This window comes from Mesoplodon densirostris, chromosome 2, assembly GCF_025265405.1.
Source record: "Mesoplodon densirostris isolate mMesDen1 chromosome 2, mMesDen1 primary haplotype, whole genome shotgun sequence".
Classification (NCBI taxonomy): Eukaryota; Metazoa; Chordata; class Mammalia; order Artiodactyla; family Ziphiidae; genus Mesoplodon; species Mesoplodon densirostris.
Genome location: NC_082662.1, coordinates 7,605,911 through 7,633,142, shown reverse-complemented (window position 1 = coordinate 7,633,142; position 27,232 = coordinate 7,605,911). Strand labels below are relative to the sequence as shown.

Below are 27,232 nucleotides of genomic sequence, written 5' to 3'. Positions count from 1 at the left end.
CAAAGTTAAATTTTGAAAACTTCATCCGTTTATAGATTGCTATTTTTCAGTACTGCTACAATTCCTAAACTCCAAAAAGCTGAGGAGCGGGAGAATGATCCTCATCTCTACAATCTGAGATTATAACCTTTCATTCGTTCAGCAGATAAAAGACTGAAGCTGTTGGGTGCCAGGCTTTGCTCTCCTCCGTCTTTGAGAAGTCGGCCCGTTGACTTTATAAGAATAAGCCACGAGCTGTAGAATTTACATTTGCCAAGTTTATTTAACATTTTCCTTTTTTAAGTGGTGGCTTCAGATCTGACTATCCAACTGCACAGGTATAAGTACTTTTTTTTCTTCTACAGAGGTATAAATCCTTTAGAGTGGTGTAGGTATGAAATGTAAATTATTAGATGTAGGTATGTAAAGGTAAATTATTCTACTTTCTTCTTTTAAAATTATTATTATTTTGGGGGGCTGTGTTGTGTCTTCGTTGCCGTGCGTGGGCTTTCTCTAGTTGCGGCGAGTGGGGGCTACTCTTCACTGCTGTGCACGGGCTTCTCACTGTGGTGGCTTCTCTTGTTGCAGAGCACGGGCTCTAGGGCACACGGGCTTCAACAGTTGTGGCACGAGGGCTCAGTAGTTGTGGCACACGGGCTTAGTTGCTCCACGGCATGTGGGATCTTCCCAGACCAGGGCTCGAACCCGTGTCCTCTGCACTGGCAGGCAGATTCTTAACCACTGTGCCACCAGGGAAGTCCCTATTCTATTTTCATTAGAAATTTAACTTTAGTCCTCTTTCTATCACAGAGTGATTTTCATGAACCATAAAACTATTCTAGAAAAAGCTATTTCTGGTCTTTTTGCTGTATTAATTGATAAAACTTCCACAAAATTTTAATCAGTAGCAAACCATATAACAAGTTTGTGTTTTTAACATAACGTTATGACTTCAGTTATTATTTGGGTGTTCTACTTTGGGTAAAGTTCCTACAGACGGACAAGAAGAGAAAAAGTATAAGAAAACAGACTCTTTTTCTGCTTAAATCCACAAGTGGCAGGTTCACAGTGGGCTGGAATAGAAACAGCAGGGGTCTTCAGAAACTCGAGGGTTTTAGATTGAGATTTAGATTGAGTTTTAGATTGAGATTTCTTCCACAAGCCACTCATCAGGAACCAAAATTCTGAGCTAAAGGAACTGCTGGGGGCCTTTCCTGGTGGTGCAGTGGTTGAGAATCTGCCTGCCAATGGAGGGTACATGGGTTTGAGCCCTGGTCCGGGAAGATCCTACATGCCACGGAGCAACTAAGCCCATGCAGCACAACTACTGAGCCGGTGCTCTAGAGCCTGTGTGCCGCAACTACTGAGCCTGCATGCCACAACTACTGAGCCCACGTACCACAACTACTGAAGCCTGAGTGGCTAGAGCCCGTGCTCCGCAACGAGAGAAGCCACCGCAGTGAGAAGCCCGCGCACCACAATGAAGAGTAGCCCCCGCTCGCTGCAACTACAGAAAGCCCGCGCACAGCAACGAAGACCCAATGCAGCCACAAAAAGAAAGAGGAACTGCTGGGCTGGTCCAGTGCGGCATTTCTCATGTCCTTTCACCATCTGATTAAGCTACCAGTAAAGGCTAAGAGCATTCACACCTCACAAAATCCTTGAGTGAGATCTCTCATTCTCTGTGGTTCTCTCTGTGTCAGGTAGCATGACATCCCTTCTATACAGAGATGGCAGATGGCCAGGGCTGGACCACGAGCCACAACAGGGCTGTGCTAAGAGAATCTGTGCAAAACATGGTGAAGGCAGAGGCTCCCTGCCTCTCGTGGACATCAGAAACACCCGTGTACCTTTCTAAACATTCCAGGGCTCAGACCCCTCTCCCTGCCTCTACAGGTGGGGCTGCAGGCAAGCGTGCCTAGCAAAGCTTCACTGGCCTTCTGATGTATGCCGGAGAGAACCAAGCCCTGGAGTAGTTTCTGCCAGGACTTCACAGCCGGTATTTTGCACAGCTGGAGATGACTGATCAGTGATGCATTTTACAAGATCACTATTTTAAGAATTCTTTGGCCACCCTGAGTGAGGGCTGCCCAGGAAAAAAGGCATGCATAAAATGTTCGTTCCTTTCGTAACTAAAATTAGGATCTTAAATGGTCTCTTTACTTTTCACACTTTACTTCTCTTTCTGTGGTAAAGCCAGGATGTCTTTTTTGAATTCTTTTTGTAGTTAGTTTGATTGAATGTTCTTCTACAAGGTTCTTCTACAATTAGTTCTGCTACTAATCTCTTGTTTTAAAGATAAAGAGGAGACTACCCTGGTGGCGCAGTGGTTAAGAATCCGCCTACCAATGCAGGGGACACGGGTTCGAGCCCTGGTCTGGGAAGATCCCACATGCCGCAGAGCAACTAAGCCCGTGTGCCACAACTACTGAAGCCTACGCTCTAGAGCCTGCGAGCCACAACTGCTGAAGCCCACGTGCCACAACTGCTGAAGCCCACGTGCCACAACTACTGAAGCCCACGCGCCTAGAGCCCGTGCTCCGCAACAAGAGAAGCCACAGCAATGAGACGCCCGCACACCGCAACGTAGAGTAGCCCCGGCTCGACGCAACTAGAGAAAGCCCGCGCAAAGCAACGAAGACCCAACGCAGCCAAAGATAATAAATTTATTAAAATAATAATAATAAAAAAATTAAGATAAAGGGATTTGTATATTGAATGTTCTTCTATAATGTTCTTCTACAATTAGCTCTGCTACTAATCTCTAGTTTTAAAGATAAAGGGATTTGTATATTCCTTAAAAAAAAATTGAAATCATTCATCTTAGTAACTTCTGATAAAGATAAACCTGATCTTAAATTACTGATTTTTACCAACCTTTTAAACTTTAATTTATTAAAGAGGATCACAATTCCTTCCCCCATTTACTAACAAACACCCACACTGTTTCAAATTCCCAAAAGGGAAGTCCACAATACCATGCTGGAGAATTTCTTATGTGTCAGCTTCTGAAGTTTTTCTCTGCAAAGGAGCTAGGATCACCCCAACATTCCTCTCCTCACTCTCGGAGCTATACAAACTATGCTTCTCAATATATTCCTGGACAAGGTCTGGTACCAAGTAGCGAATGCTCTGGCCCCTTCTGAGGGCTCGCCGGATCTTTGTGGATGAGATGTCATTGGTGATCCATTCATTCACCAGGTGAATGTTGTTCTGGTGTTTCCACAGCACGTCGGATTCATAGATGAATTTCTGAGCATCACTTCCAGCCCGAGTAATACATATAAGCCCATAGTCTCCCACGATTTTGGTGATATCCTCACCCTTCCACAGACTGGGCACGCCAAAGGACTCCAAGAAATCTGCTCCACACAGCAACTTCACCTTTGGCACACCTGGGAAGAAGAAGAAAACAGAGCTTCAGGGTTTGCCTTTTTTTAAAAAAAAAAATTTATTTATTTATTTGGTTGTGTCGGGTCTTAGTTGTGGCAGGTGGGCTTCTTCGCTGCAGCTTGCAGGCTCCTTAGTTGTGGCATCCAAACTCTTAGTTGCGGCATGCATCTGGGATCTAGTTCCTGGACCAGGGATCGAACCCAGGCCCCCTGCACTAGGAGTGTGGAGTCTTAACCACTACGCCACCAGGGAAGTCCCAGGGTTTGCCTTTTTAATAATGTCCTGCATCAAAATGAATGTGTACGTGGGTTCTTCTGGCTAGAGGGTTCATAGTTTCTATCAGATTCAGATTCTCTAAAAAGAGATCCAGGATCCCTCAAAAGTTAAGGTCGACCTCCTGCAGGATAAATAAGCTCAGGGTGCCTCTGACTCTCTCTTCCTTCCATCATAAAACTAACAAGGGGTGGGGAATTCCCTGGTGGCCTGGTGGTTAGGATTCCGGGCTTCCAATGCCATGGCCTGAGTTCAATCCCTGGTCGGGGAACTGAGATCCCTCAAGCTGTGCAGTGCAGCCAAAGTGGGGGGGGGAAGAAAAGAAAACGAACAAGGGGCATTTTCCAGGCACCCACACATATTGCATATGAAAGTAAAGTACAAAGGGGGCTTGCTCAGCTCTAGAGTCTTATCAGCTATCATTGGTAAGTCCTGGCAAAACATACAGACCTTTTGTTTTTGTTTGCTCTAGTGATTTCTTTTGACTAAAATCTTGTCTTTGTTCAACCCACTTCCTCTTCCGTCCAAGCCTTTCCAGTACAGGTGAGTCCTGCTGGTGATCACAGCTACTGGCCTCCAGCTTCTCTTGATGGTGTCTATAAAGCAACAAAGCAATAGAACATTCCTCTTTCTCACAATGCTCAGCTGAAACGTCATCCCTCTGGAGATGCCTAAGAGCCTCTGATGCAGTGTTAAAGGCTGGGAGCTGTTAAACACATTTAACCACAGGTACAATGCCAACTACTCAGAATGGGTGCCTTCGAATACATAGTACTGCTGGGTCAGAACGGATGCTGGCCAGGATATGGCAGCCCTGGGCTCTGGCTGTCAAGAATGGAAAGCAAGGAAAATCCTGGGAGCACAGCAAATGGTAGCTATTACTATTCTAAGCTGTATGTGTCTGTGTCATAAAAACAAGCATTAACATTGATTACAGAAAGTAAGTCCCCTAAATACCAATGAGGTCCATTCCGAGAGCACGTTCGTAAGTCCAACAAAGTTAGCTTAGGTACCCAACTAACACAATCGGATATATAGTACTGTACTGTGATAGGTTTATAATACTTTTCACACAAATAATACATAAAAAACAAACAAGTATATACTGGACCCCGACAAGTAATCTCTTACCATGTCAGTGTGGTGGCCAGACCCTATAGACTGGGACAGTTTAAGAGCAGCATCGTTGGCAGCAGAAGCAGGAACAGTTTCCTGAACTCCAACTGCAGCTAAGGAGGCATGACCTTGAAACAAGCCACCACTTCTACTCTTCCAGCCCTTCTTTTCAACATTTCTGCATGAGCACCTAAAATCCCTTTCTGCTTAAAATACTCAGAGTGGTTTCTATTTCCTATCGTAACCCTAACTGATATGGTTAGAACCAGAAGGTTCGGACTCTAAGAACAGACATTAGACAGGTTTTTCCAAAAGTCCTGGTGTTTTATACTCAAGAGAACATTCAGTAATCATTAGATGCTACTCACTCTGGTTTCTGAACGCTTAAACTGGAGCTGTTTCAGAGTTCTGAGTGCGGCGATTTGTGACAACCCCCATATGCTGTCAGGGAAGCAGCTCCCAAAACCAGCTCTCTCCGTGATCAAGCATCATGGCTTCTCTTCCTTAAATTACCTGCCTCTCTCTTTTATACTTAAGATGACTGACCACAGTAACATCATCTTACAACTTCACCTTTCTCACTTGGGGCACAGACAGGCCAGGTGTGCTTCCTCTATTCTTTAATAGGGATATACAGTTAACAAGTGTGCAAACATCTCAAAACACAGTGACAGCCATAAAGGCTGAGCACCACCTACGCCCTGTTACCGTGTGGTAACCTCACACAGGAATGGCATGGCAAAGCTGACTGCACCACGGATACCTCAGCACCGTGGCAGTCTCTATCCAATCCTGTTGAAGACTTTCCCATGTATCAACTTCCAACCATTTTGAGTTCCTGGTGGCGAGTTCTGCCATGATAACTCGGTGATGGGCAGAGATGAGTCCTTTCTTCTTATATGCATCGCCGACGGGAGAAATTATGCCTTTGATAACTTCATATTTTCCTGGGTAAAGAATTAGATTTGATATGAGGTATTATAACAAATTAGATTTTATGCACAGGAAATATCAATATGGTTTCATAATCACAGATTTCCCCCCTCCTCCTTTTTTCACAGGGATCCAGGCTTATTTATTTATTTTTAATTGTGGTAAAATATACACAAAATTTACCATTTAAGCTATTTTAAGTGTACAGTACTGTGACATGTTGTACGACCATTACTACCGTCCATCTCCAGAACTCTTTCAACTCCCCCAAGTGAAATTTTTGTACCCATCAAACACTGACTCTCCATTCCTCAGCAGTTTAAATTTTGACTGATATTGCCAAACTGCCTCATAAAAAGCCTTGATCTATTTGTACACGCAAGAGCTCATTCCTTCCCAACACCTGATATTTGACATTATCAAGTTTGAAAACTTGTGTCAATGTGATGGGCAGAGTATATCTCATTTTTTATTTTAGTTACCTGATTATTAGTGAGTTTGGACACCCATCCACCTATCAGCACACAGCATGATCACTTATGTAACAAAACAAAATAAATCTGTGTGTATGTAGGGGAGAAAAAGTTTTCCTCGACCCTCTTAGGGTCCCTGGCGGGGTGTGAAACTGACAAAGATAGATTAACAGGAGAAAAGCATACAAATTTACTTAATGTAAGATTTATGTGACACGGGAGCCTTCATAAGGAAATGAAGTCTCCAAGAAAGAGTTAAACCCAAGTACAGTAAGTCCCCTACATATGAACCTTCGAGTTGCAAACTTTCAAAGATGCGAACGTGTGTTTGCATGTCCAATCACATAAGTTAGTTAACATGTCTGGCGTACATTGTCACGTGCACTGCATCCTCTACAAGTGGTTGTGCTTTTGTGTACTTTACTGTACAGTACTGTAAGGGTACAGTAGTATAGTACCTTTATTCCTAGCTAGATTTGCAAGAGGACGACTTCACTGAACTCCTTGCTGTGCAACACGAGGAGCTTACTAACGAAGCTGTGATGGAATTGGAGGCCCAGAGAAAGGACAAAGAGAGAGGAGAGGAAGAAGTAACTGAAGAACTGAAGAGATTCACGACGCAGGAAATGGCAAGGGGATTTTCTTTATTTGAGGCGGCACTGTTAGTGTTTGAGGCACAGGACCTGAACATAGAACGGTACATGAAGGTTGCGGCAGCCGTTCAGAATGCAATCCAGTGCTACCGTGTCATCTATGATGAGAAAAAGAGAGCTACTACCCAGACATCACTGGATCGTTTTTTCAAGACGGTAGATGGAATTGAATCCAACAAGGAACCAAGGAACCAGAACCTGTGCCCTCAGCGTCAGGCGTGAGTGGCATTGAAGATTGCCCTCCATCCCCTGTTGCTGAGGATCCTTCAGCTCTACCATTCTCCCACCTCCTCTCCCTCCTCCAGTCAGTAACTCTTCTTGCCTGTTCACTCGATGCCAGCCCCTGTATGCCAGCTGTTGTACTGGACTACTGTACTTTTCAAGGTACTGTACTGTAAGATTAAAAATGTTTTATTTCTTGTGTTCGCTTGTTTTTTATGTATTATTTGTGTGAAAAGTATTATAAACCTATTACAGTACAGTACTATATGCCAGTTGTGCTAGTTGGGTACCCAGGCTAACTCTGTTGAACTTACAAATTGGACTTATGAACTCACTCTTGGAATGGAACTTGTTCTATATAGAGGACTTACTGTATTTTTATGCTAGGTTGGATGAAGGGTAAACAGTCATGGCGAAATATGATAGGGCAAAGAGTACAAGGTAAGTGTAGAAAACTCAGGGGAATTTAGCAAAGAATGTTTGTTTGACTTCCCTTTGTCTTCAGAGATAAGGATGCTCCTTTTCTCCGGGTTTAGGGAGAGCACCTCTCACATGAACGTTTTACGATCTGCTTCAGGGAAGAGGGGTGGAGGGAGGAGGTCAGAGTGACCTTCCTGCTTCTGCTGTTTTATCAAAGTCCTTCCGTTTAAAATATCCAATATGCCAAAGTGCTGTATTGTAGGGTAGTGCATCCTGAACCCCATCACTGCTTTTGGCTACTGTTCCTACCTGTTCCATTCATGTAGTCCTTGGCCAGCTCAAACAGCCTGAGGTGCATATTTGTGATAGGATTAAAGGAACCACAAGCAAGGAGAACCACTTCTGTCTTCTCTGAGATTTCCATGCTGAGAATTTGAAGTTGTCGATCTAAATGGAAAACTCTGACACCTCTCTTACTGTCTACAAAGGAAAAAGAAAGTAAGTTCAGTTACAGGTCTTCTGATGTCTTTCCATGTTCTCATTCCAAATAGGTGGAATAAATAGTTGGCTTCAGTGACTATGCTGGGTGAATTGCAAAAATGGCTCCTTTTCTCCACCCTTCCTTTTCAATGTGAATTTGCAGCCCTTACGATAAAGGGATGGAATCTCCTTCGCACCCTTTGTGACTTGCTTTGGCCCAACAATGTGGCACATGGGAAAGTGTTCCCATTCTGAGCCTAGGCCTTCGAGGTGTTGTACACTCCCACTCTCTTTTGGACTCCTGCCCCTGACATGAAGACAAACCCAGGCTAGCCTCCTGGAGGACGACAGAACTTGCAGGAGAGAGCTGGTGCTCCTGCTGACAGACAGCTAACCGTCAGCTATGTGGCTGAGGCCATCCTAGACCATCCAAACCCCAGACAATCTGCTTAGATGCACGAGCAACTCCAGGTGAGATTAGCTAAGCCTGGATCAGATCAGAGAACCCACAAGCTGAGCCTAGACTCATGAGCAAAAATGAATGTTTGTTTTGCGACTGCACTACTGTGGCCGCGGTTAACAGATACAATGACATGATCATCCACCAAATATAACTCCCCAACAGCCCGTCCTTCAAAACCGTATTCTGCCTCTTAGTCAACATGGTCATGTTATCACTTTCAACTGAGTAACAGTTTACGACGGACAAACTCGTTTTCATATCAGTTATTCCATTTGATCCTTCCATAACCCTAATGAAGTAATGCAAGGCAACTGATTTTAAAATTTTATTTAAAAATTTTTATTAGGGCTTCCTTGGTGGCGCAGTGGTTAAGAATCCGACTGCCAATGCAGGTTCGAGCCCTGGTCTAGGAAGATCCCACATGCCGCAGAGCAACTAAGCCAGTGCGTCACAACTACTGAGTCTGCGCTCTAGAGCCCGTGAGCCACAACTACCGAACCTGTGTGCCGCAACTACTGAAGTCCACGCGCCTAGAGCCCACGAGCCACAACTACTGAGCCTGCGTGCCGCAACTACTGAAGCCCACGCGCCTAGAGCCCGTGCTCCGCAAAAAGAGAAGCCACCACAATGAGAAGCCCGCGCATCACAACGAAGAGTAGCCCCCGCTCACTGCAACTATAGAAAGCCCGTGCGCAGCAACAAAGACCCAACGCAGCCAAAAAATAAATAAAATAAATTAAAAAAATTTTTTTAATTAAACGAATTCACGTATATAGATATGAAATCATAGGGTGACAAAAGGCCCATAATGGAAGCAACAGTCATTGGTCATATCTCACCCACCAACCCCTCCAACCAAATCCCTAAGAGGTGACCACTTTTAACTTTTTCAGCTATTTCTTCTGGTCGAATCTATCATAATTCTATATTATGTGCTTATAATGTTATTTCTTAATTTATCCAAAGAGTGTCTATTTACTTTCTCTCATGATCGAAGAAGATCAGCTCATACACCCCCATTACACTCAGGCTATATATTTGGGAAGTTTGGGAGAGAGTTGTGAGGGTGTATGAGAGCTAATCCTCATAGATTATGTATGGGGGGGAGAGAGAGAAAGAGAGAATCTCTAGTCTATGTTGAAAGTCACCTTCTCCCACAATTCTGAGGCATTGCTTCTAGACTGCAGTGCGAACAGTGACAAATCCAAAGTCACTTCCAGTAATTCTGATCCTTTTAATGTGGCTTATATTATTTCTCCCTTGACGCTTACGAGAACTCTGTCCCCAGATGTTCTGAAATTTTACAGTGATGTCCTCTAGTGTGGCTCTATTTTCATCTGTTGTGCTGGGCCCTGAGCAGGCCCTTTCAATCTCAGAACTCATAACCTGCAGTTCTATAAAATGTCCTTGAGTTATTTCATGGATGATTTCCTACCTTCCATTTTCTCTGTTCTCTTTGGAAATGCCTAAGAGTTAGAGCTGAAGCACCAGGACTGGTCTTCCAATTTTCTTATCCTTTCTCTTCTCTTTTCCATCTCTTACCTTCATGCTCTAATTTCTAAATATCCTCAAATTCATCCTCCAATCCACCTACTGAGATTTTCATTTCTGCTATTATACCCAGTTTTTTTTTTTGGGGGGGGGCCATATCTCGAGGCTTTCAGTATCTTAGTTCCCCGACCAGGAATCGAACCTGGGCCCTTGGCAGTGAAAGTGCTGAGTCCTAACCACTGGACTGCCAGGGAATTCCCAAAACTCAATGTTTTAGATCTTTGTCCTCTGAATGTTCCTTTTTATGGTATTCTGTTCTTGTTTCACCAATGCATTACGCTCTCTAATTACTCTACCAATATTAATGATATATTTTAAATTTCCTTCAAAGAGTTGATAGGCAGTTCTAAGTGGGTAGGTAGGGCTTCTGCACAGTGGGCTTCACTGTATGGTAACTTGGCTGTATTACAGGTCTTTCTCCTAGGACTGGTCAGTGTCCACAAAAAAGTATCCTCCAACCTCCTGCCTATATAGCATAACAGTTACGAACACTTGCTCTGAAATCAGGCTGTCCAGGTTCAAACCACAGCTCCAATATTTACATGAGCTGGATGACCTTGGGCAACCTAACCCTAGCCTAACCTTCCTTTTGCCCCAGTTTTTCTGTCTTAAAACAGAGAAAATAATATTACCTGCCTCATGATTATTGTGAGAAATGAGACAATACATAAAGATGCTTTTGGCAAGTAATGAACACACTATGAATATAGCAATTATTTATGTTGCATATCATGTTGCTGTAATTCAACTTTTTTTCAAAAAAATATTTATTTATTTATTTTTGGCTGCGTTGGGTCTTCATTGCTACACACGGGCTTTCTCTAGTTGCAGCAAACGGGGGCTACTCTTTGTTGCGGTGCACGGGCTTCTCATTGCAGTGGCTTCTCTTGTTGCGGAGCACAGGCTCTAGGCGCAGAGGCTTCAGTAGTTGTGGCTCTCCGGCTCTAGAGCACAGGCTCAGGAGTTGTGGCGCACAGGCTTAGTTGCTCCGTGGCATATGGGATCTTCCTGGACCAGGGATTGAAGCCATGTCCCCTGCATTGGCAGGTGGATTCTTAACCACTGCACCACCAGCAAAGTCCCTCACCTCTTTTGGATCTTCAAAAAAAATCAATTTCAAATGGTTCAGTCAACTATTATTACTCTAGTGAATCTGTTTTTTCATGGAGGCTTTTTTCCGGAAATTCTTTCTCTAATCTGGGCTGGAAATCTCTAACCCACTGTGCATCTGTCCTTCTGAAATATGACATTTCATCTCCCTCCTAAGGGAGATCCCCTATTTCTTAGAACCATGTCATTGTCTTCCTTGTTTTACTTCCTAATTTTTCTGGAGCATATCCTCAAATAGCTTCATAATAAAGGGCAAATGGAAGATAAAATAAATCTGTCTTTATTCTTCCTTAACTGAGAGAATTCTAGGCTGGAATTTTCTTTTAAAATTATGAATGCATTCTTCATTGTTTTCTGGCACCGAACACTGCTGTTGAAAGTCTGGTGCTATTCTGATTCTTGTTCCTTTTCATGTAACCTGCTTTGTCTTTTTGGAAGATCTGAAGCATGTTCTTTTTATCCCCAATGCTCTGAAATGCCATAGTGATGAGTCATAGTGGGGGTCTTTTTCATTCATTGTGCTGGGACTCAGTGAACCTATCTCCAACTCAAAGCACTCAGTTCTAATTATTTCTTTAATAAACACTCCCTATTAACTATCAATAAATAAAATACTTTCAGGAGTTCCCTGGATGCCAAATTGCTCGAAGTGTTTTGGGAACTTTTAGGGAATCACCTGTAGACCCTGAAGTATTTTTATGATTAAAGTTGAAACATAATGAATGACAATAAAGAAGACAACATTTGGGAATTCCGTGGCGGTCCAATGGTTAGGACTCTGAGCTCTCACTGCCGAGGGCATGGGTTCAATCCCTGGTCAGGGAACTATGATCCCACAAGCTGCATGGAGCAGCCAAAAAAAAAAAAAAAAAAAAAAGGAAACTAACATTTATATGATACTTTCTAACTTACAAACTACTTTTCATGCACATTATAATTTAATTCTCACCATAAAAGAACAAAAAATGGCCAAAGACATTTACTTTGTTCCAAATAATAACCTACTGTTAGATATTTAGTTTTTCCAGTTAATCGTCTATCATTGGTCATTTAGATTTATCTAATTTTTCACTATTACAAACATCTCGAAGAAATAATAAGTTGAGAATGAGTTGGAAATTAAGGCTATAAAACATCTCACTGTGTACCTGTAAGTCTTGCCAACACTCAAAAGACCTGTATCAGGACCATTTATTTGTAGCCCAATTGTGTTCAGACCCAATTGTTAGTTTGACCAACTTACTTTTGCTCAGATTTTATGCTCGCATGAGACAAAGTTAGTGAGTAGCAGAACCAGGGCTAGAATTTAGGTTTCCTGACTCCTAGGTTCTCTCTCACCAAAAAGAAAAATTCGAGATAAATTGGAGCTGTGTAGATTGGAAATGAGCCCTTCTGGCTGAGGAGTTGCAGAATGTGAACTTCAGTTCCTTAGACAACAGGAAACTTTGAAGGTTTCTGAGCAATGGAGTGACAACAGGGTTCTAGAAAAACAATGCTCTAGAAAAATAAGGTGACATGAGTGTTTAAAATCCTTATATGGTTGTATGATCTTGACCTGATCACTTAATTCTGTGTCTTAAGTTTCCTCATCTGTAAAATAGAGATCATGATATGATACGGCAAAGTGCTTATGACAGTGCCTGGTGCAATGTTAAAATAAATGGTAGCCGTTATTTGTGAGGAAAGTGATAATACTGATGATGGTGATGCTATTGGATTAATTGGAAGGGGCAAAACGATAGGAAGGCCAGTTACAAAGTAATGAAAGCTTCAATTTAAGTACAGTCAGTGGGAATGGAAATTAGGAAACATTTATTCAATAAATACTTGAGGTCTAGTCCAAACAGTGGCAGGGATCACAGGGACACTGCTAATTGTTAATAGGAAATAAAGGAGAGAAGGGTCAATAATGCTCCACACAGCATTAAAAAAATGAGTTCACTGGTTAGAATGATTTAAATGTCCTACCTTTCAATTATCATCCCAAGGATGATACCAGGATTCACTTGGGGCTTGTTCCCCCCCACTCCTTATCTGCCCCCCCAATTCCCATGCAAAGTACCTGTGGTATTATGGGGTGGCCCTGGGCCCACAGGGAAATCAGGGTATCTGGCCAGCTACTGAGCATGCTCTCAAGGACCATGGTGGAGGGGCTTGATTCAGCTGGAGTCCAGCGTTAGTTCCAGCCCCACCCATCTCAAGTTTCAGGTACCACTCCCCAGGGAGACTAAGCTGTGAGCTGGAAGAACAGTAAGCTTGAGAATAGGAGGTGCAGATCCCCTGGGAGCTGCTGGCTGTGCAGGGAAGGATGGAACAAAGAGCCTGAAGCCCCTCCCTGACCTCGGGGGTGAGCTCAGGTTTCCAGGTCCTCCCCAGGGGAAGGGGTGGGGAAGGGGCTGGGGGAAGCTGATCTCTTGGCTTAAAGGAAGCTTTCTCTCTTTTCACATTCATGACCTGTCTCAAATATCCAGCTCAGTTCTATTAATTCACTGTTAACACAGCCAGCTTTAGACTTTAGATCCTCAAAACCATAGAAGAATTAGGTTACAGCGAGCTTCTATCTATCATAGCTTAGAGTGGTTTTCAGAGAACAAGGATCTGCCCCTCTCCATTGGAGAGGACTTCCTCCGTATCCCGGAAGGGTTCGTGAGGAGGGAAGGGGGCCTCGGCAGGTGAGGAATGAGTGTAGAAGAGGTTTGGAAGCTCTAAAGGGACTGTTCGGGGTCTTCCTTGCCTTGCTCCAGCTGCTCAAGGACCAGGGCCACCATGACTCACTTCTGTCTGGCTCACACAGCCTCCCACTTGCACTGCTGGCTGCCAAGATCTCATCAGCTCAGGCTGTAAGTGTCCCTCCCCAGCCCATTGTGGCAAAAAGTTCATTTCTTCCTGAGGCTGTTCTGAGGTTGAAGTAAAATTTATTTTCAACTTTAAAATCACTGACTTTAAGTTTCAAAAACATTGATGTGTAAACATTAATGAAACATTTTGTAAACATTAAGTCAGTTTTTAAAACATTAACTTAAAAAAACAAACTGTTTGGCTTTTCTTGTCACACTTCAGAATGCTCAATATAATTAAGTCTATTTTGACCGACTGTTAATGCAATTGACTTGACAACTTCTCAGATTTACACCTCTAAAGAGACACTATTCCTTTTAAAATAGTAACCTTCAACATGTAACCATATTCTAGTTCTAACAATGTGCCATTGCTTTAGTCTGGGGGTATTTTTTTTTTTTTTTTTGGCGGTACGTGGGCCTCTCACTGCTGTGGCCTCTCCCGTTGCGGAGCACAGGTTCTGGACGCGCAGGCTCAGCGGCCATGGCTCACAGGCCCAGCCGCTCCGCGGCATGTGGGATCCTCCCAGACTAGGGCACGAACCCGTGTCCCCTGCATCAGCAGGCGGACTCTCAACCACTGCGCCACCAGGGAAGCCCTGGGGGTATATTTTGAAATTGCTTTTTGTTTTGAGTACCTTCACTGGGGGTAAACCTTTGTCTTTGGAGGGGAGATTTAATTTCTACAAATACCCTCAAGTCGTTCAGTGCTAAATCCAATTAATAAAATAAATAATTAAGGTGAATAACCGTTTACAGTGAAGAGACAGAACTATTAGTTAAGGAAGAAGATTTTCCTACATGTGTGGAAACTATGTACGTGTAATCTCAAAAGAATTTCAAAGTTGAGCGCTAACCACAGGCCTCATGTGGTTGTGTAAGTTGTGAGAGGTATGTTAACTCACTCCGTGTGAACCACCTGGCTGGGGGGAGAGCGAGCACAGTACACGGTCACAGGGTCCTAACCACGCTGTAGCTCACCTTCTGCTGTAGCTCTACTGCTCACTACTACTAGGTGTTTGTCCTCAGACTAGACATTTAATGTTTCTGAGACTCAGTTTCCTAATTTATAAAATGGGAAACCACAGTCCCATTTCATAGGATTGTGTGCATATTAAGTGAGAAAGTGAATAAAAAATGTGACACATTTGTCTACTAATTATGAATATTAATAATTCTTACTATTGCTTGTGGGTTGTCTTATGGCATTAACTTACAGCCATGGTAAAGGAACAAAGGTTCTCAGGGACTTCTCTGGTGGTCCAGTGGCTAAGGCTCCATGCTCCCAGTGCAGGGTGCCCAGGTTCGATCCTGGTCAGGGAACTAGATCCCACATGCTGCAACTAAGAGTTCACATGCTGCAACTAAAGATCCCGCATGCCGCAACTAAGACCCAGCACAGCCACAATAACGAAATAAATAAACAAATAAATAAGAAACCAAGGTTCTCAAGATTCCCTAGAGACCAATAATCACAGATATCGTAGGAGCTCAATAAATGGTAACTATTATTCTTACTGAACTATTATTAGACATAATTTTGCTATAACGGGATGGATCTCAGTTCATCTTTGCTATATTTAAAACTTTTATTTCTGTGGTTTGATGTAACATTATCGTGAAACAGAACTTGAATTTGGTTTCTTGAAGGCATTTCATCACTAAAAAAGTAATGTATAATGTAACTCACTGTGTCCCATGCAGCCAAGTGACAGTGTTCCTGTTTAGGACCACCATTCTGACCCTCCAGTTCTATGTTCTGCTGAGGTAAGTTCTTTCTCCAGCCAACCCCCTCCCCTGGCAGCTCAGCATGCACGTCTTACCTGTGGAGATGGTTCGGGTGCCCTCTGCCATTCCTGTTATGTGTTTAAATGCAGTCTGCCCCATTGTTTTGCCCCTATTATCAATGGTAGTCACCCGTTTCACCTCTTTGAAGAGTCAAAAATCTCAGTACAGCGAGGAGAGCTGGGATTTGGGCAGATTGAGTTTAACTTTTAATCAACAGTTATTTCTTCTAGTATAAGAAGCCGTCAAATGAGAGCACCGACGTTTCAATTTATGAATTCCCTAGAGAGCAGTCCCAACAGCCCAGCATTAGCTAACTTTTGCAAGGCTGAGGGTGACACAGGCACACTCAACCAGATTATGACTTGATCTGTTATTTCAGATTCTATGTTGGATATTAGTTTTGGCTGAAAAAGTCAGTTAATACCTTTTTCAGGCAAACGAGGCAAATGCAATGTGATACATTCAAAATAAACTGCAGTTCTAAAAATCCTAAAAAAAAATCTGAAAACTTAAGTGATGGGGAAGGAATGGAAACCGTGACACTCCTTGTAATTAGCCTAATTCAAACTTGCCAGCTTCTACTATAAGAGGTTTGTGTGTGGTAGGGCGTATTTCCTTACTCCAGAATTTCCACAAAATGTTTTTCCACCAAAATGTCAAATTAACATGAATTAGAAAAATGGTAAACATTCCTTGTCCACCAATTAAGATATTAATAACTCTTAATAATATTTTTATTAATGCTAGCATGAATTAATTTGCAGTCACAGTAAGGAACCAAGGTTCTTAAGAGGAGTAAGTTGCCTGGAGCCAAATGAACCTAGTGCCACAATTAGAATTCAAGGGTCAGTGCCTTCTGGTGTTACACTAACAGCGTGGATTTCTTCTAATAAGTAATCAATTAACGTATGACCCAGGGTATTGATTTTTAGGCCCAGATCGTCTTGATACTGCAGTCAACCTCTCCTCACCAACCTGGTTGGTAATATCATCTTTACTTTCTTCGCAATTGGTAAGTGTGCAGTCATTCTGTCAAGCACTTATTAAGTATCTACTATTTGCCAGACGCTACTAGAATAAAAACAGCTAAGAGAGGACTTCTTGCTCTTCAAGAGCTCAAAGACTGAAACCTAAGAAGAAATTCACATTTAGAATTTAGGTGAAGGGAATTCTTTTTTTTGGTTTTGGTTTTTGGCCATGCCGCACGGCATGCGGGATCTTAGTACCCCAACCAGGGATTGAACCCATGCCCCACTGCAGTGGAAGTACAGAATCTTAACCACTGGACCGCCAGGGAAGTCCCTGAAGTGAATTCTTAAAAAGTTACTTAGTATCTCTTTTAGTCATCCTACAACTTGAATATGAACCCAAATTAAATTAAATACTAATGTTTTGTTTTGTTTTGTTTTTTGCGGTACGCGGGCCTCTCACTGTTGTGGCCTCTCCCATTGCAGAGCACAGGCTCTGGACGCGCAGGCTCAGCGGCCATGGCTCACGGGCCCAGCCGCTCCACGGCATGTGGGATCTTCCCGGACCGGGGCACGAACCTGTGTCCCCTGCATCGGCAGGCGGATTCTTAACCACTGCGCCACCAGGGAAGCCCTAATGTTTTGTTTTGATGTTATAAAATTCTTTACAGTTATAAAAATATCAGATTTATCCACTCATTCAATAGTTACTAAGGAGATGATACAGGTAGAAAAACAGGGACCCCAACTAACTGAAGTCAAAAAATGATACAGAAGAGTTGGACTCTGAAATGTGCTGAAGTTTTAGGAATACCTTAAACTAGTATATTTTAGTTATATTTTCCTTTGTATGTACTTTTAAGAGTGATGTGCACTTTAAATTAAGACTATGTCTAAATTTTTATAAAATGAAAGAAGTTATTGGGTGCCTTAACATGGTTCTAGAAAGAGTCTCCAGAGAATTCCCTGGTGGGAGGCCAGTTCAAACAGTCATCCCATAACAGCAGGAGCTACTTCTTCTCTCTGACCTTTCTTGCCCTCATTTCTAAAATGGAGATAAAAATACCTGCTTCACAGTTTTGCTGTAAGGTTTAAATGAAATAACGGGGGAATTAAAAAAAACAACTGTCACAGTTATTATCACTAGCATTGCCGACAGTAAGCACATGACCTCGATCAAAGGAAAACCTTAGCCTGGCTAGGTTTTGAGCACTTTTGTTCCACAGTAGATACATGAGGAAACACCTTCTATTTAGGGTCTGCATTCTAGAATATATTTCTGAATGAAATAATGCCATTTTGCAGCAACATGGATGGACCTAGAGATTATCATACTAAGCAAGGTAAGGCAGAAAAAGAAAGACAAATACTGTATGATATCACTTATATGTGGAATCTAAAATACGATACAAATGAGTATATCTACAAAACAGAAACAGGCTCAGACATACAGAACAGACTTGTGGTTGCCAAGGAGAAGGGCGAGTGGGGGAGGGAAAGATTGGGAGTTTGGGATTAGCAGATGCAAACTATTATATATAGGATGGATCAACAACAAGGAACTATAATCAATATTCTGTGATAAACCATAATGGAAAAGAATATGAAACACATATATGTATAACTGACTCACTTTGCTGTACAGTAGAAATTAACAAGACATTGTAAATCAACTATAGTTCAATAAAAAAAAAAGGAATATATTTCTGAGATAATTCTACCCAGTAAACTGATGCTGTTCCGCTGTCCTTTTAGGTTTTACTATGCTGCTTACTCAGATGGAACCAGTCCCACAGGCACTAAAGAGGATGTTTTCTGTATTTGGTGTGGGGTCCTTCAGTGAAGGAGTCTGCACCGCAGTGTTAACATTTTTGGCAACCAACTGTGTACGTTTTTAAATACTGAATTTCCAAAGGCTCATCTTAACCTGAAAGCTTGGCTGTATACAATGCACCATTAGTCTTCAACATTTATTGTCTACTTACACTAAGAAAAGAGATGGAGAGATAGAACTCCTAAGTAGACACATCACAGTTAAAACATTTCAACAGGGAAAGTTTAAAAATTCCATGAGAGATTTTTCTTTTTGTAGGGTGAAGTCTGCTTTACTAGAATTAAAAAAAAAAAAGTTAAGACATTAATCAACAGTGGAAGGAACTGCTGGACGGGGTTGGCACATTAAGCAGGAAGCTTTCCACCTCCTGCTAAGTTGGTGCCTTTGTTTAAACCCTTTCAGCAAAAACATTTAAAATATGTATTGCAATTAAAAGACAAGTATTGCTAACAGTGCTTTCTTCCTCCCAAATATAGGAAAAAATGACTCCTGAACTTTACTACTTGTCTGTGATGCTTTCAGTAAGCAGTGTGGTTTCTACAGGTAAGCAAAAACTTCCCAAGTAACCCATACCTATTTAAAGGCTTACCAGTCCTTCAAGGGAAGTAAATGCTCAGCTAGGATTGTTACATTGCAAGGGGAACGTATAGCTCCTCTTAAAGGAGGAGCTCCAAGAAGCTACAGAGTTTTAAAAGCAGAGAAAAAGCAGAGAGGGTTAGAATGGGATATAAAAAGCCATCCTTCTCACATTATTTCCACTCCATTTAATTAGATCCCATTCTTTATCCTACAGTGCTTTGCTCAAGCCTGGGGCTGACTTGGCTGGCCAGTGTAACCTGTCCAAGGCCAGATGCTAAATCAACAGTCTGAAGCTGACATTTGAGCCCTGCTGGTCCCCTGCCTTAGACATATGTCTTGGCAGGTTGAGCCTTTTCCAGCAGCCCTGTCATCTGACTACCGCCAGCAAACATGTGACCGTCTCCACCCTGCTTCTCCTAGATGAAGAGGTCAGCTGAACATCAGAGCCACGACAACAAAAAGCACAGCAAAACCCGTCACTGGGAAGAAATCTGTCAGGGGACAATGTTAATGAGCACTGACAATGGATAAAAAGGAATCGTTCAACCAAAATCACTGGGTCGACAGCACAACCAAATTCAGCCCCAGTAAGGATCTCCTATTAGATACTCTCAAGAGCATTAGTGCTTTGGCTTTCTGAACCTCCTTTTCTGTTTCAATGAAGTTAGTAGCATCAGCTGGATGTCCGCTATAAAAGTAAGTATTGAGAAGGAAAAAGAAAAATATAGATCTTAGTAATGAACAAAGGTCTAGTTTCAAAAGAACACAGTGATCCAGACTGTATATTTGAACAAGGTCAATCTATCACTTCTTTAAAAGTGCAGTGGGAGATTTTAGAGTAAAAATCATCACGATCTCCCCTACCTGGGCTACACCAATCTCTTGCATCATGACAGTCAACTGCTGTCTAGAGAAAACAGCCAACTGACCTGCATGATGCTGTGTCTTTTGACTTGTTCACAGATTTGTATGCACAGATTCTGAGGGATTTTAAGTCGGAGCTAGATACCCACAGATGCTCTCAAAGTCTTTAGTAAGTGGAGATAATGCCATTTCTTGAGGGGAAGAACAGTATCTCTTGGCAGAAGGAACAAGTTTAATACAAACATCTCCCAACACATCTATGACAGACACAGATCTTCACAAATGGGAATGACTGTTTTCCATCTGCTTCTCTGTTCAGGTGATACTTGCTGCAGGGGAAGTTACCCACCAACACACTATCCATCCACCACACTGACATTTTCTGAGCACCTTTCACATTCCAGACATAACGCTAAAACTTAGGAGTTAGAAACGCGAGTAACTCATAGGTTAACAGTGAAATCCCCTGAAATAATTCTTTTACTATGGTTAACAGAAACTATTTAAAAGTAACACGGCCTTTTACATTCTCTAGAACTCATTAACCAAATATTAACATGTCAGATGAATGTCAACTTATCTCAGGATAGGATTTTTATCAGAAGTTTCTTTTTTACTGAACTATCTTGCCCCTCACCCCCAAACCTGATCTACTTGGAGATCTCAGCTGATGACATCCTTCCAGTTGCTACAGTCAAGTACCTCAAATCATCCTAAATGCATTGTTTTTCTTTTCCCACACCCCATCAGGAAGTCCTAATGGCTCCACCTTCAAAATACATACAGAATCCAACCATTTTTCGCTAGTTGGAAATTTTTAACTGACTCTTTCTAAATGCAAGAGGCTGCTTCTTAAGACCAAGGCTGCTTGGTACTTCTTTTTTTAAAAATCAATTTATTGATTTGGTTGCTCCGGGTCTTAGTTGCAGCAGGCGGGCTTGCGGGCTCCTTAGTTGCAGCACATGTGCTCCTTAGTTGTGGCACACAGGTCCCTTAGTTGTGGCATGTGAACTCTTAGTTGCAGTATGCATGTGGGACCTAGTTCCCTGACCAGGGATCGAACCCGGGCCCCCAGCAACGGGAGCGTGGAGTCTAACCCACTGCGTCACCAGGGAAGTCCCTGCTTGGTACTTCTGTGTCTTGAAATTATGCAACATTCTTAACATAACTCCAGAAAACGAAATTCTGTTTCTTAATTGATAAGCATAACTTGAAGCATAATTTAACCAGCACCTTAACCCATAACCTATAAAACTGAATTTTCATGACCTTTTATGCTTTTGTCATTTCCTCCAAAACCAAGTCATCAGAGTTAATTTCATTAAGAAACATTTATTTTATGCTACCGATATCGTATGAAATACAAAGCATGCTCTTTCTCCACACAGGTGAAAAGTATAAAATTCTAAAACTGCTATTTTTTAGCCCCTCATAACTTAGACAGCCATGATCAGCAATCGTCCCTCACAGACTGACAACACTTTCTGCTATAACCCATGTTCGCTCCGAGTGGAAAACTTCTGCTGAGCAACTTCGTGGGGGATGCTTTGTTTCAGTGGTTCTCAATTTGGGACCTGGGTTTCAGAGGTACAAAGTCTCTGAAGTTGTAAGCAAAATGTTGGGCATGTGCACCTATGAGCAACTTTCTGGGAGAATGTCAAAGGAAGTTTGAGAAAATAAAAACATTAAGCATTACACTCATTAAATTTACTATAAGAAAAAAAAATACTTGATGTTTGACATCCACTACTCTCCATTTAAAATTTAAAAAACAGGGCTTCCCTGGTGGCGCAGTGGTTGAGAGTCCGCCTACCGATGCAGGGGACGCGGGTTCATGCCCCGGTCCGGGAAGATCCCACATGCCACGGAGCGGCTGGGCCTGTGAGCCATGGCCGCTGAGCCTGTGCGTCCGGAGCCTGTGCTCCGCAACGGGAGAGGCCACAACAGTGAGAGGCCCGCGTACCGCCAAAAAAAAAAAAAAAAAAAAAAAAAAAAATTTACAAAACAAATTTAAAGTTAGTCTTCACACTACTTTTTCCACAGCTACTAAACCCTAGAAGTGAAAACTTTCTAATTACTAATTGAATTGAATTGAATATTGAATTTCTAAATGCTCCTCTAATCTGAAAGCTTGGGTATATTCAATATACCATTAGTCTTCAATATATATTTTCTACTTATATTAAAAATAAAGATATGTAAAAATAGGATTCCTAATTAGACATATGTCATAGTTAAACATTTCACTGGAGAAGGGTCAAAAAATTCAACACAGAATTATCTTCCTTTTTCTACTTTACTATAATTTTTTCTAAGTTAATACGGAACTGTTGGAAGATTGTTTTAGGGTGTCCCCACGCTCAGAGTTTGGATTTTATCCTGTAGGGAATGGGGATGTTTTAGAGGGCTTAAATAGGGAGTAATATATCAGTGCACTTTAGAAATAATTCTCAGGGCTTCCCTGGTGGCACAGTGGTTAAGAATCCGCCTGCCAAGGCAGGGGACTTGGGGTTGAGCCCTGGTCCGGGAAGATCCCACATGCCGCAAGCAATGAAGCCCATGCGCCACAACTACCGAGCCTGCGCTCTAGGGCCCGTGAGCCACAACTACTGAGCCCATGTGCCACAACTACTGAAGCCCGCGTGCCTAGAGCCCGTGCTCCGCAACAAGAGAAACCACGGCTCACTGCAACTAGAGAAAGCCCACGTGCAGCAACGAAGACCCAACAGCCAAAAATAAAAACAAACAAATAAATAAATTGATTTTAAAAATGCATACGTATAATGGCATATTAAATAATGGGGCTATGAGTAAAACAAAGCAAGGCAAGAGGATAAGGAGTGTTGGAATTCTAAATAGGGTGGTCAGGAAAGGCCTCACCACGTGACATTTGAGCAAAGAATTAAAGGAGACAAGGGAGTGAGCCAAGCAGACACCTAAAGGAATAATGTTCTAAGCAAAGGAAACAATGCAAAAGCCCTGAGGCAGAAGCATGCCTGCCCAGTTCCAGGATCTCCAGCGAGATCAGAAGGGCTGAGCAGGAGTTAACAGAGGGAAGGAGTATTGGTAGATGTCATCAGCGGTAAAAGGGAGCCACTGCAGGGTTTCTGAGAAGAGGAGTGACATGACCAAACATATTTTCAAAGGATCTCTCTGGCTGCTAAAACTGACAACAGAATGTAGGGGGAAATAGGGTGGAAGAAAGGAGACCAGATGGGAAGCTACTGCTGTAACCCGGGTGAGAGCTGATGTTGACATGGACCAGGGTGGTAGCAGCGGGAGTGGTGAGAAGTCATTCGGTTCTAGATATATTATAAAGGTAGAGCCAATGTGATTTGCCGATGGATGGAATGTGTGCTGCGAGAGAAAGAGGAGTCAAGAATGACTCCAGGGCTTCCCTGGTGGCGCAGTGGTTGAGAGTCCGCCTGCCGATTCAGGGGACACGGGTTCGTGCCCCGGTCTGGGAAGATCCCACATGCCGCGGAGCGGCTGGGCACGTGAGCCATGGCCGCTGAGCCTGCGCATCCGGAGCCTGTGCTCCGCAACGGGAGAGGCCACAACAGTGAGAGGCCCGCGTACCGCAAAAAAAAAAAAAAAAAGAATGACTCCAAAAATTTTTGGCTTAAGCAACTAAAAGGCTAGAGTTACCTTTAATTGAGAAGAGAAAGATGGCCATGGAATAGGTTTAGGGGAGAAGATCAGTAGTTCAGTTTATAAAGAAGTTAAGTTTGGGATATCTATTAAATATGCAAATAGTGGTGTTAAGTAGGTAACGCAGAACAGAGCCCAGTTCAGGGGAGAGGACGAGAGATTTACTAGATTTGGGGTTATCTGCATATAGATGGTATTTAAAGTCGTGAGACTGGATGACATTACCAAGAGAGTGAGTGAGACAGAATGCAACAGCAGTGTGGGCATCACTGGGGAACTGGTTAGGAATACACAACCACAGGCCCTACCCTAGGTCTGCTGAATCAAAATCTGCATCTTAACAAGATCCCCAGGTGATGTGTATGCATCTTAAAGTTTGTAAAGCTCCACTGGTCCAGGTGAGAGATAATGAAGGGTAATAACAGGAGGGATGGTGTCAAGGGTTTACAAGTAGATGAGCTGAGTGAATGGAGGAGGGAAGGAGGTGAAGGGAGATTTCTGACTTAAGAGACCACTTAGATGGTGTGCCGAGAGTCAACAGAGAGTATCAGGGGAAGCACAGGTTGGGAGGTATGGAGGGAAAGCATAAAGAGAGACACTACCGTTTTAAAGGTGCTGCTGAACTTGAGGTATACACAGGACATCTGAGTAGGGAGATCTAGTAGGTAGACAAAAAGAGAGAGACTAGAACCTGGCAGTAAAACCCAGTGACGCTAAAGACTACCTTCAAGGAGATATCATGGTTAAAAGAAGGCTGTTTATTTGATTTGAATTTTTTTTTGAAGAACAGAATTAGAATGTTGGTTGGTTGAGGGAAAAGCACAGTTAGGAAGCCACAGAACCTGCAAGAAAGCTAATAATTGATGGAGAAAGGTCCTTAAGGAGGCCACAAAGAAAGGATTTTTTTTTTTTTTTTCGCTGTACGCGGGCCTCTCACTGCTGTGGCCTCTCCCGTTGCGGAGCACAGGCTCCGGACACACAGGCTCCGCGGCCATGGCTCGCGGGCCCAGCCGCTCCACGGCATGTGGGATCTTCCGGGATCGGGGCACGAACCCTAGTCCCCTGCATCGGCAGGCAGACTCTCAACCACTGCGCCACCAGGGAAGCCCGAAAGGATTTTTTTTTTAAGAAAGGATTTTAGGTACAAATTAAGAGCATAGCTTAAAAATAACGGGGAGAAATGAAAACATACGTCTACACAAAGAACTGTATGGTTTGGCTTTATACGTAACAGCCAAAAGCTGGAAATAACTCAAATGTTAATCAAGAAATGAATGAATGAATGAAGTTTATTACTCTTATACTCAAATAATGGAATACTACTGAGCAATAAAAAGGAAGAAACTACTGATACAAATAACATGGATGAATCTCAGAGACATTATTTTGAGTGAAAGAAGCCAGATACAAAAAAGAACATGCTATATGGTTCCAGTTATATGAAATTCTAGAAAAGAATTTAATCTATAATGACAGAAGACAGATCAGTGGTTGCCTGGGGAGGGGGAAACTGACAACAGAAGGGCAGAAAGCTTCAGGGTTCCTGCTATGGAATCATTTTTTCTCCTGTGCTCTTCACTGAATGGCAATACATTCACCCATTCTCTTTGGATGGGCTTGTTTCTCATAAATAAACATCCAGTTATGCTAATGTAACTACAGTGATGGTGACAACTATAGCAGTAACATTCATTGAGTTCTTCCTGTGTGCCAAGCAATATACTAAGCACTCATGTGATCCTTACAACACTCCAGTGAAGTAGGTACTATTATTATCTCTCTTTTCCTAACACATGAGGAAACTTAAGCTGTAAGAGGTTGATTAACTTGCTCAAGATCTCAAAGCTTGTGTAACAACCTTGACTCTAAAAGTTCATGCTCTTAACCGTTACACAAGATTTACAATGGTACGTTATCTACCGGTAGACATTAAAGAGGTCCACGCGTTCAGAGCGCCTTTGGCTCATGGCGCTTCTTATTAGCCACTCAACTTTCATCTGCCCCTGCATTTTCCCTACCTAGCTGGAGCAACTAGTGCTCTCTGGACTCCCATCCCAAGTCCAAGTTGAGGTATCCTAAACCTTCCCAGCTGCCAAGGAGTATTTATCTGGTTTTCCAGTTATGACTCCCAGTTCTGAGGTTATCTTCCCCAACGCTCTCTCCTGTGACTACCTACCTAATATTCATTCCCCTTTTCCCAACATCTTCTCTTCCCTCCCTATTCCCCCTCCAGGCTAGTATTCTATTTTTGTTTGAGAACTGGAACCCAAACCAATTTCTCTTGTCTATGCACTAGGAATACTTTTTCATTGTCCATTAGCTCTAAACAGAACTCAAAGGTATGTAAGAATACTCTCAGCATAGAACCGCTGAATCAGACCGTCACCGAGAAAGAGCACGCAAATACAATGCACGTATGGTGAGGCCTTTCCTCCACCACTTCTAAGACTGTACACACTAAAACCAACATAAATGCCTAAATAGAACACCTTATTATCATCATCAAAATTAGGGGATGAACACAGTGAGAAAATGTTTATTCAGCAAATTCTTCCAGTGATGAAAGAAGTATATTTTCCAGTTTCGTTTTGTGTGGCACTGGCCCTAACTATTTGTCATTGAGAGTTCGATATTACACAAAAACGTTGACACTTCCACACATATTCACATGTCAAAAATTAGAGCTAATTATATTAACATGACAGCCACTTACTTTTACAAAGCAAATTCTGTGGATCTGAAGCGTTTTGCAAGGTAGGATATTGGAACCATTCCAACTGGTGTGTCAACAGTCTTCTCTAAGTTGGACTTAGAACAGTGGTTTCACATGCAAATTGTAACTCTGAGAAACAATTCACGGTGGTAAATTAAGAAATTCTATGATTGGACAAACAATTCATTCTGGTGGAGTTCTACGGTAATCTTGGAAGTTTGTCCTGGGCGGCTGAAATATAATTAACTTTAAAGACAACACATGAGAAACAATTTCGCCGTAAACCCTGATGTCGTCTTGTGGACTAATGACTTCAAGGAGATGGGCTGGGAACATCTGAAAATGGTTTCCACCTAATTTCTGAGTAACATCTGGACTGTTGCCAACAGCTAGCAGTCTCCTTCTCAAGAGGAGTGAGTGTCCCGCTTCCAGGAACATGGATCTAGTCTTTTATAGATTTGGAAATTAAGGATTTCAGAAAAAAGAGAAGTGCCCCGCCAAGCCCAAGAAGCCTCTAGAAAAGGAATTTTTTTTTTTCCAGGGTGAACTCACTTGTTCCAGAGGCAAATTTACCGAGGTTTTCGGTTCCACTGAGAGAAACAGAAACAATAAAGGGGCAAGACTCCCTGTTCCAAACTTGAATGTGACCTAGCTTCAGGGACAGTTGTACCTTACCCTCAAAGACCCTAAGCAGTCCTGAGCTGACTCCACCAGAGACGGGTTTTTCAAGAGCTCGGGGAGGTGACTTACCTCCACCTCAGGGCGGACCGGCCCGAGCTCTCCGAGAGACGCTCCGCAGCCCGGACGCTAATGAGGGTAACACCAGCGGCCGCGCCCTCATTGGCTCCAGGAGGCTGGAAGTGCGTGCGTCTGACGGAAGTGCTCCTCTTGTACGCGTCCGCCGAGCGGGGCCCCTCAGGTAGGCGGGGCCC

General features: G+C 42.7%; 1 protein-coding gene across 4 annotated transcripts; it reads right to left on the bottom strand.

Annotated features, from left to right (window-relative positions):
• Positions 1 to 242: 242 nt before the first annotated feature.
• Positions 243 to 27,117, bottom strand: NMNAT1 (nicotinamide nucleotide adenylyltransferase 1). Of its 4 annotated transcripts, none has more exons than XM_060088937.1 (6): positions 27,051 to 27,098; positions 26,301 to 26,429; positions 7,772 to 7,942; positions 5,525 to 5,708; positions 4,096 to 4,241; positions 243 to 3,374 (listed from the first exon to the last, which is right to left on the bottom strand). In XM_060088937.1, the coding sequence occupies exons 3-6, from the start codon at positions 7,884 to 7,886 to the stop codon at positions 2,974 to 2,976; spliced, it is 846 nt and encodes a 281-aa protein (XP_059944920.1). In that variant the 5' UTR covers positions 7,887 to 7,942; positions 26,301 to 26,429; positions 27,051 to 27,098; the 3' UTR covers positions 243 to 2,973. The 4 variants fall into 4 exon arrangements, with proteins under 4 accessions (XP_059944920.1, XP_059944921.1, XP_059944922.1 ...); XM_060088938.1 differs by having other exon boundaries at positions 26,976 to 27,062; XM_060088939.1 differs by lacking the exon at positions 26,301 to 26,429 and having other exon boundaries at positions 27,051 to 27,117.
• Positions 27,118 to 27,232: the final 115 nt, after the last annotated feature.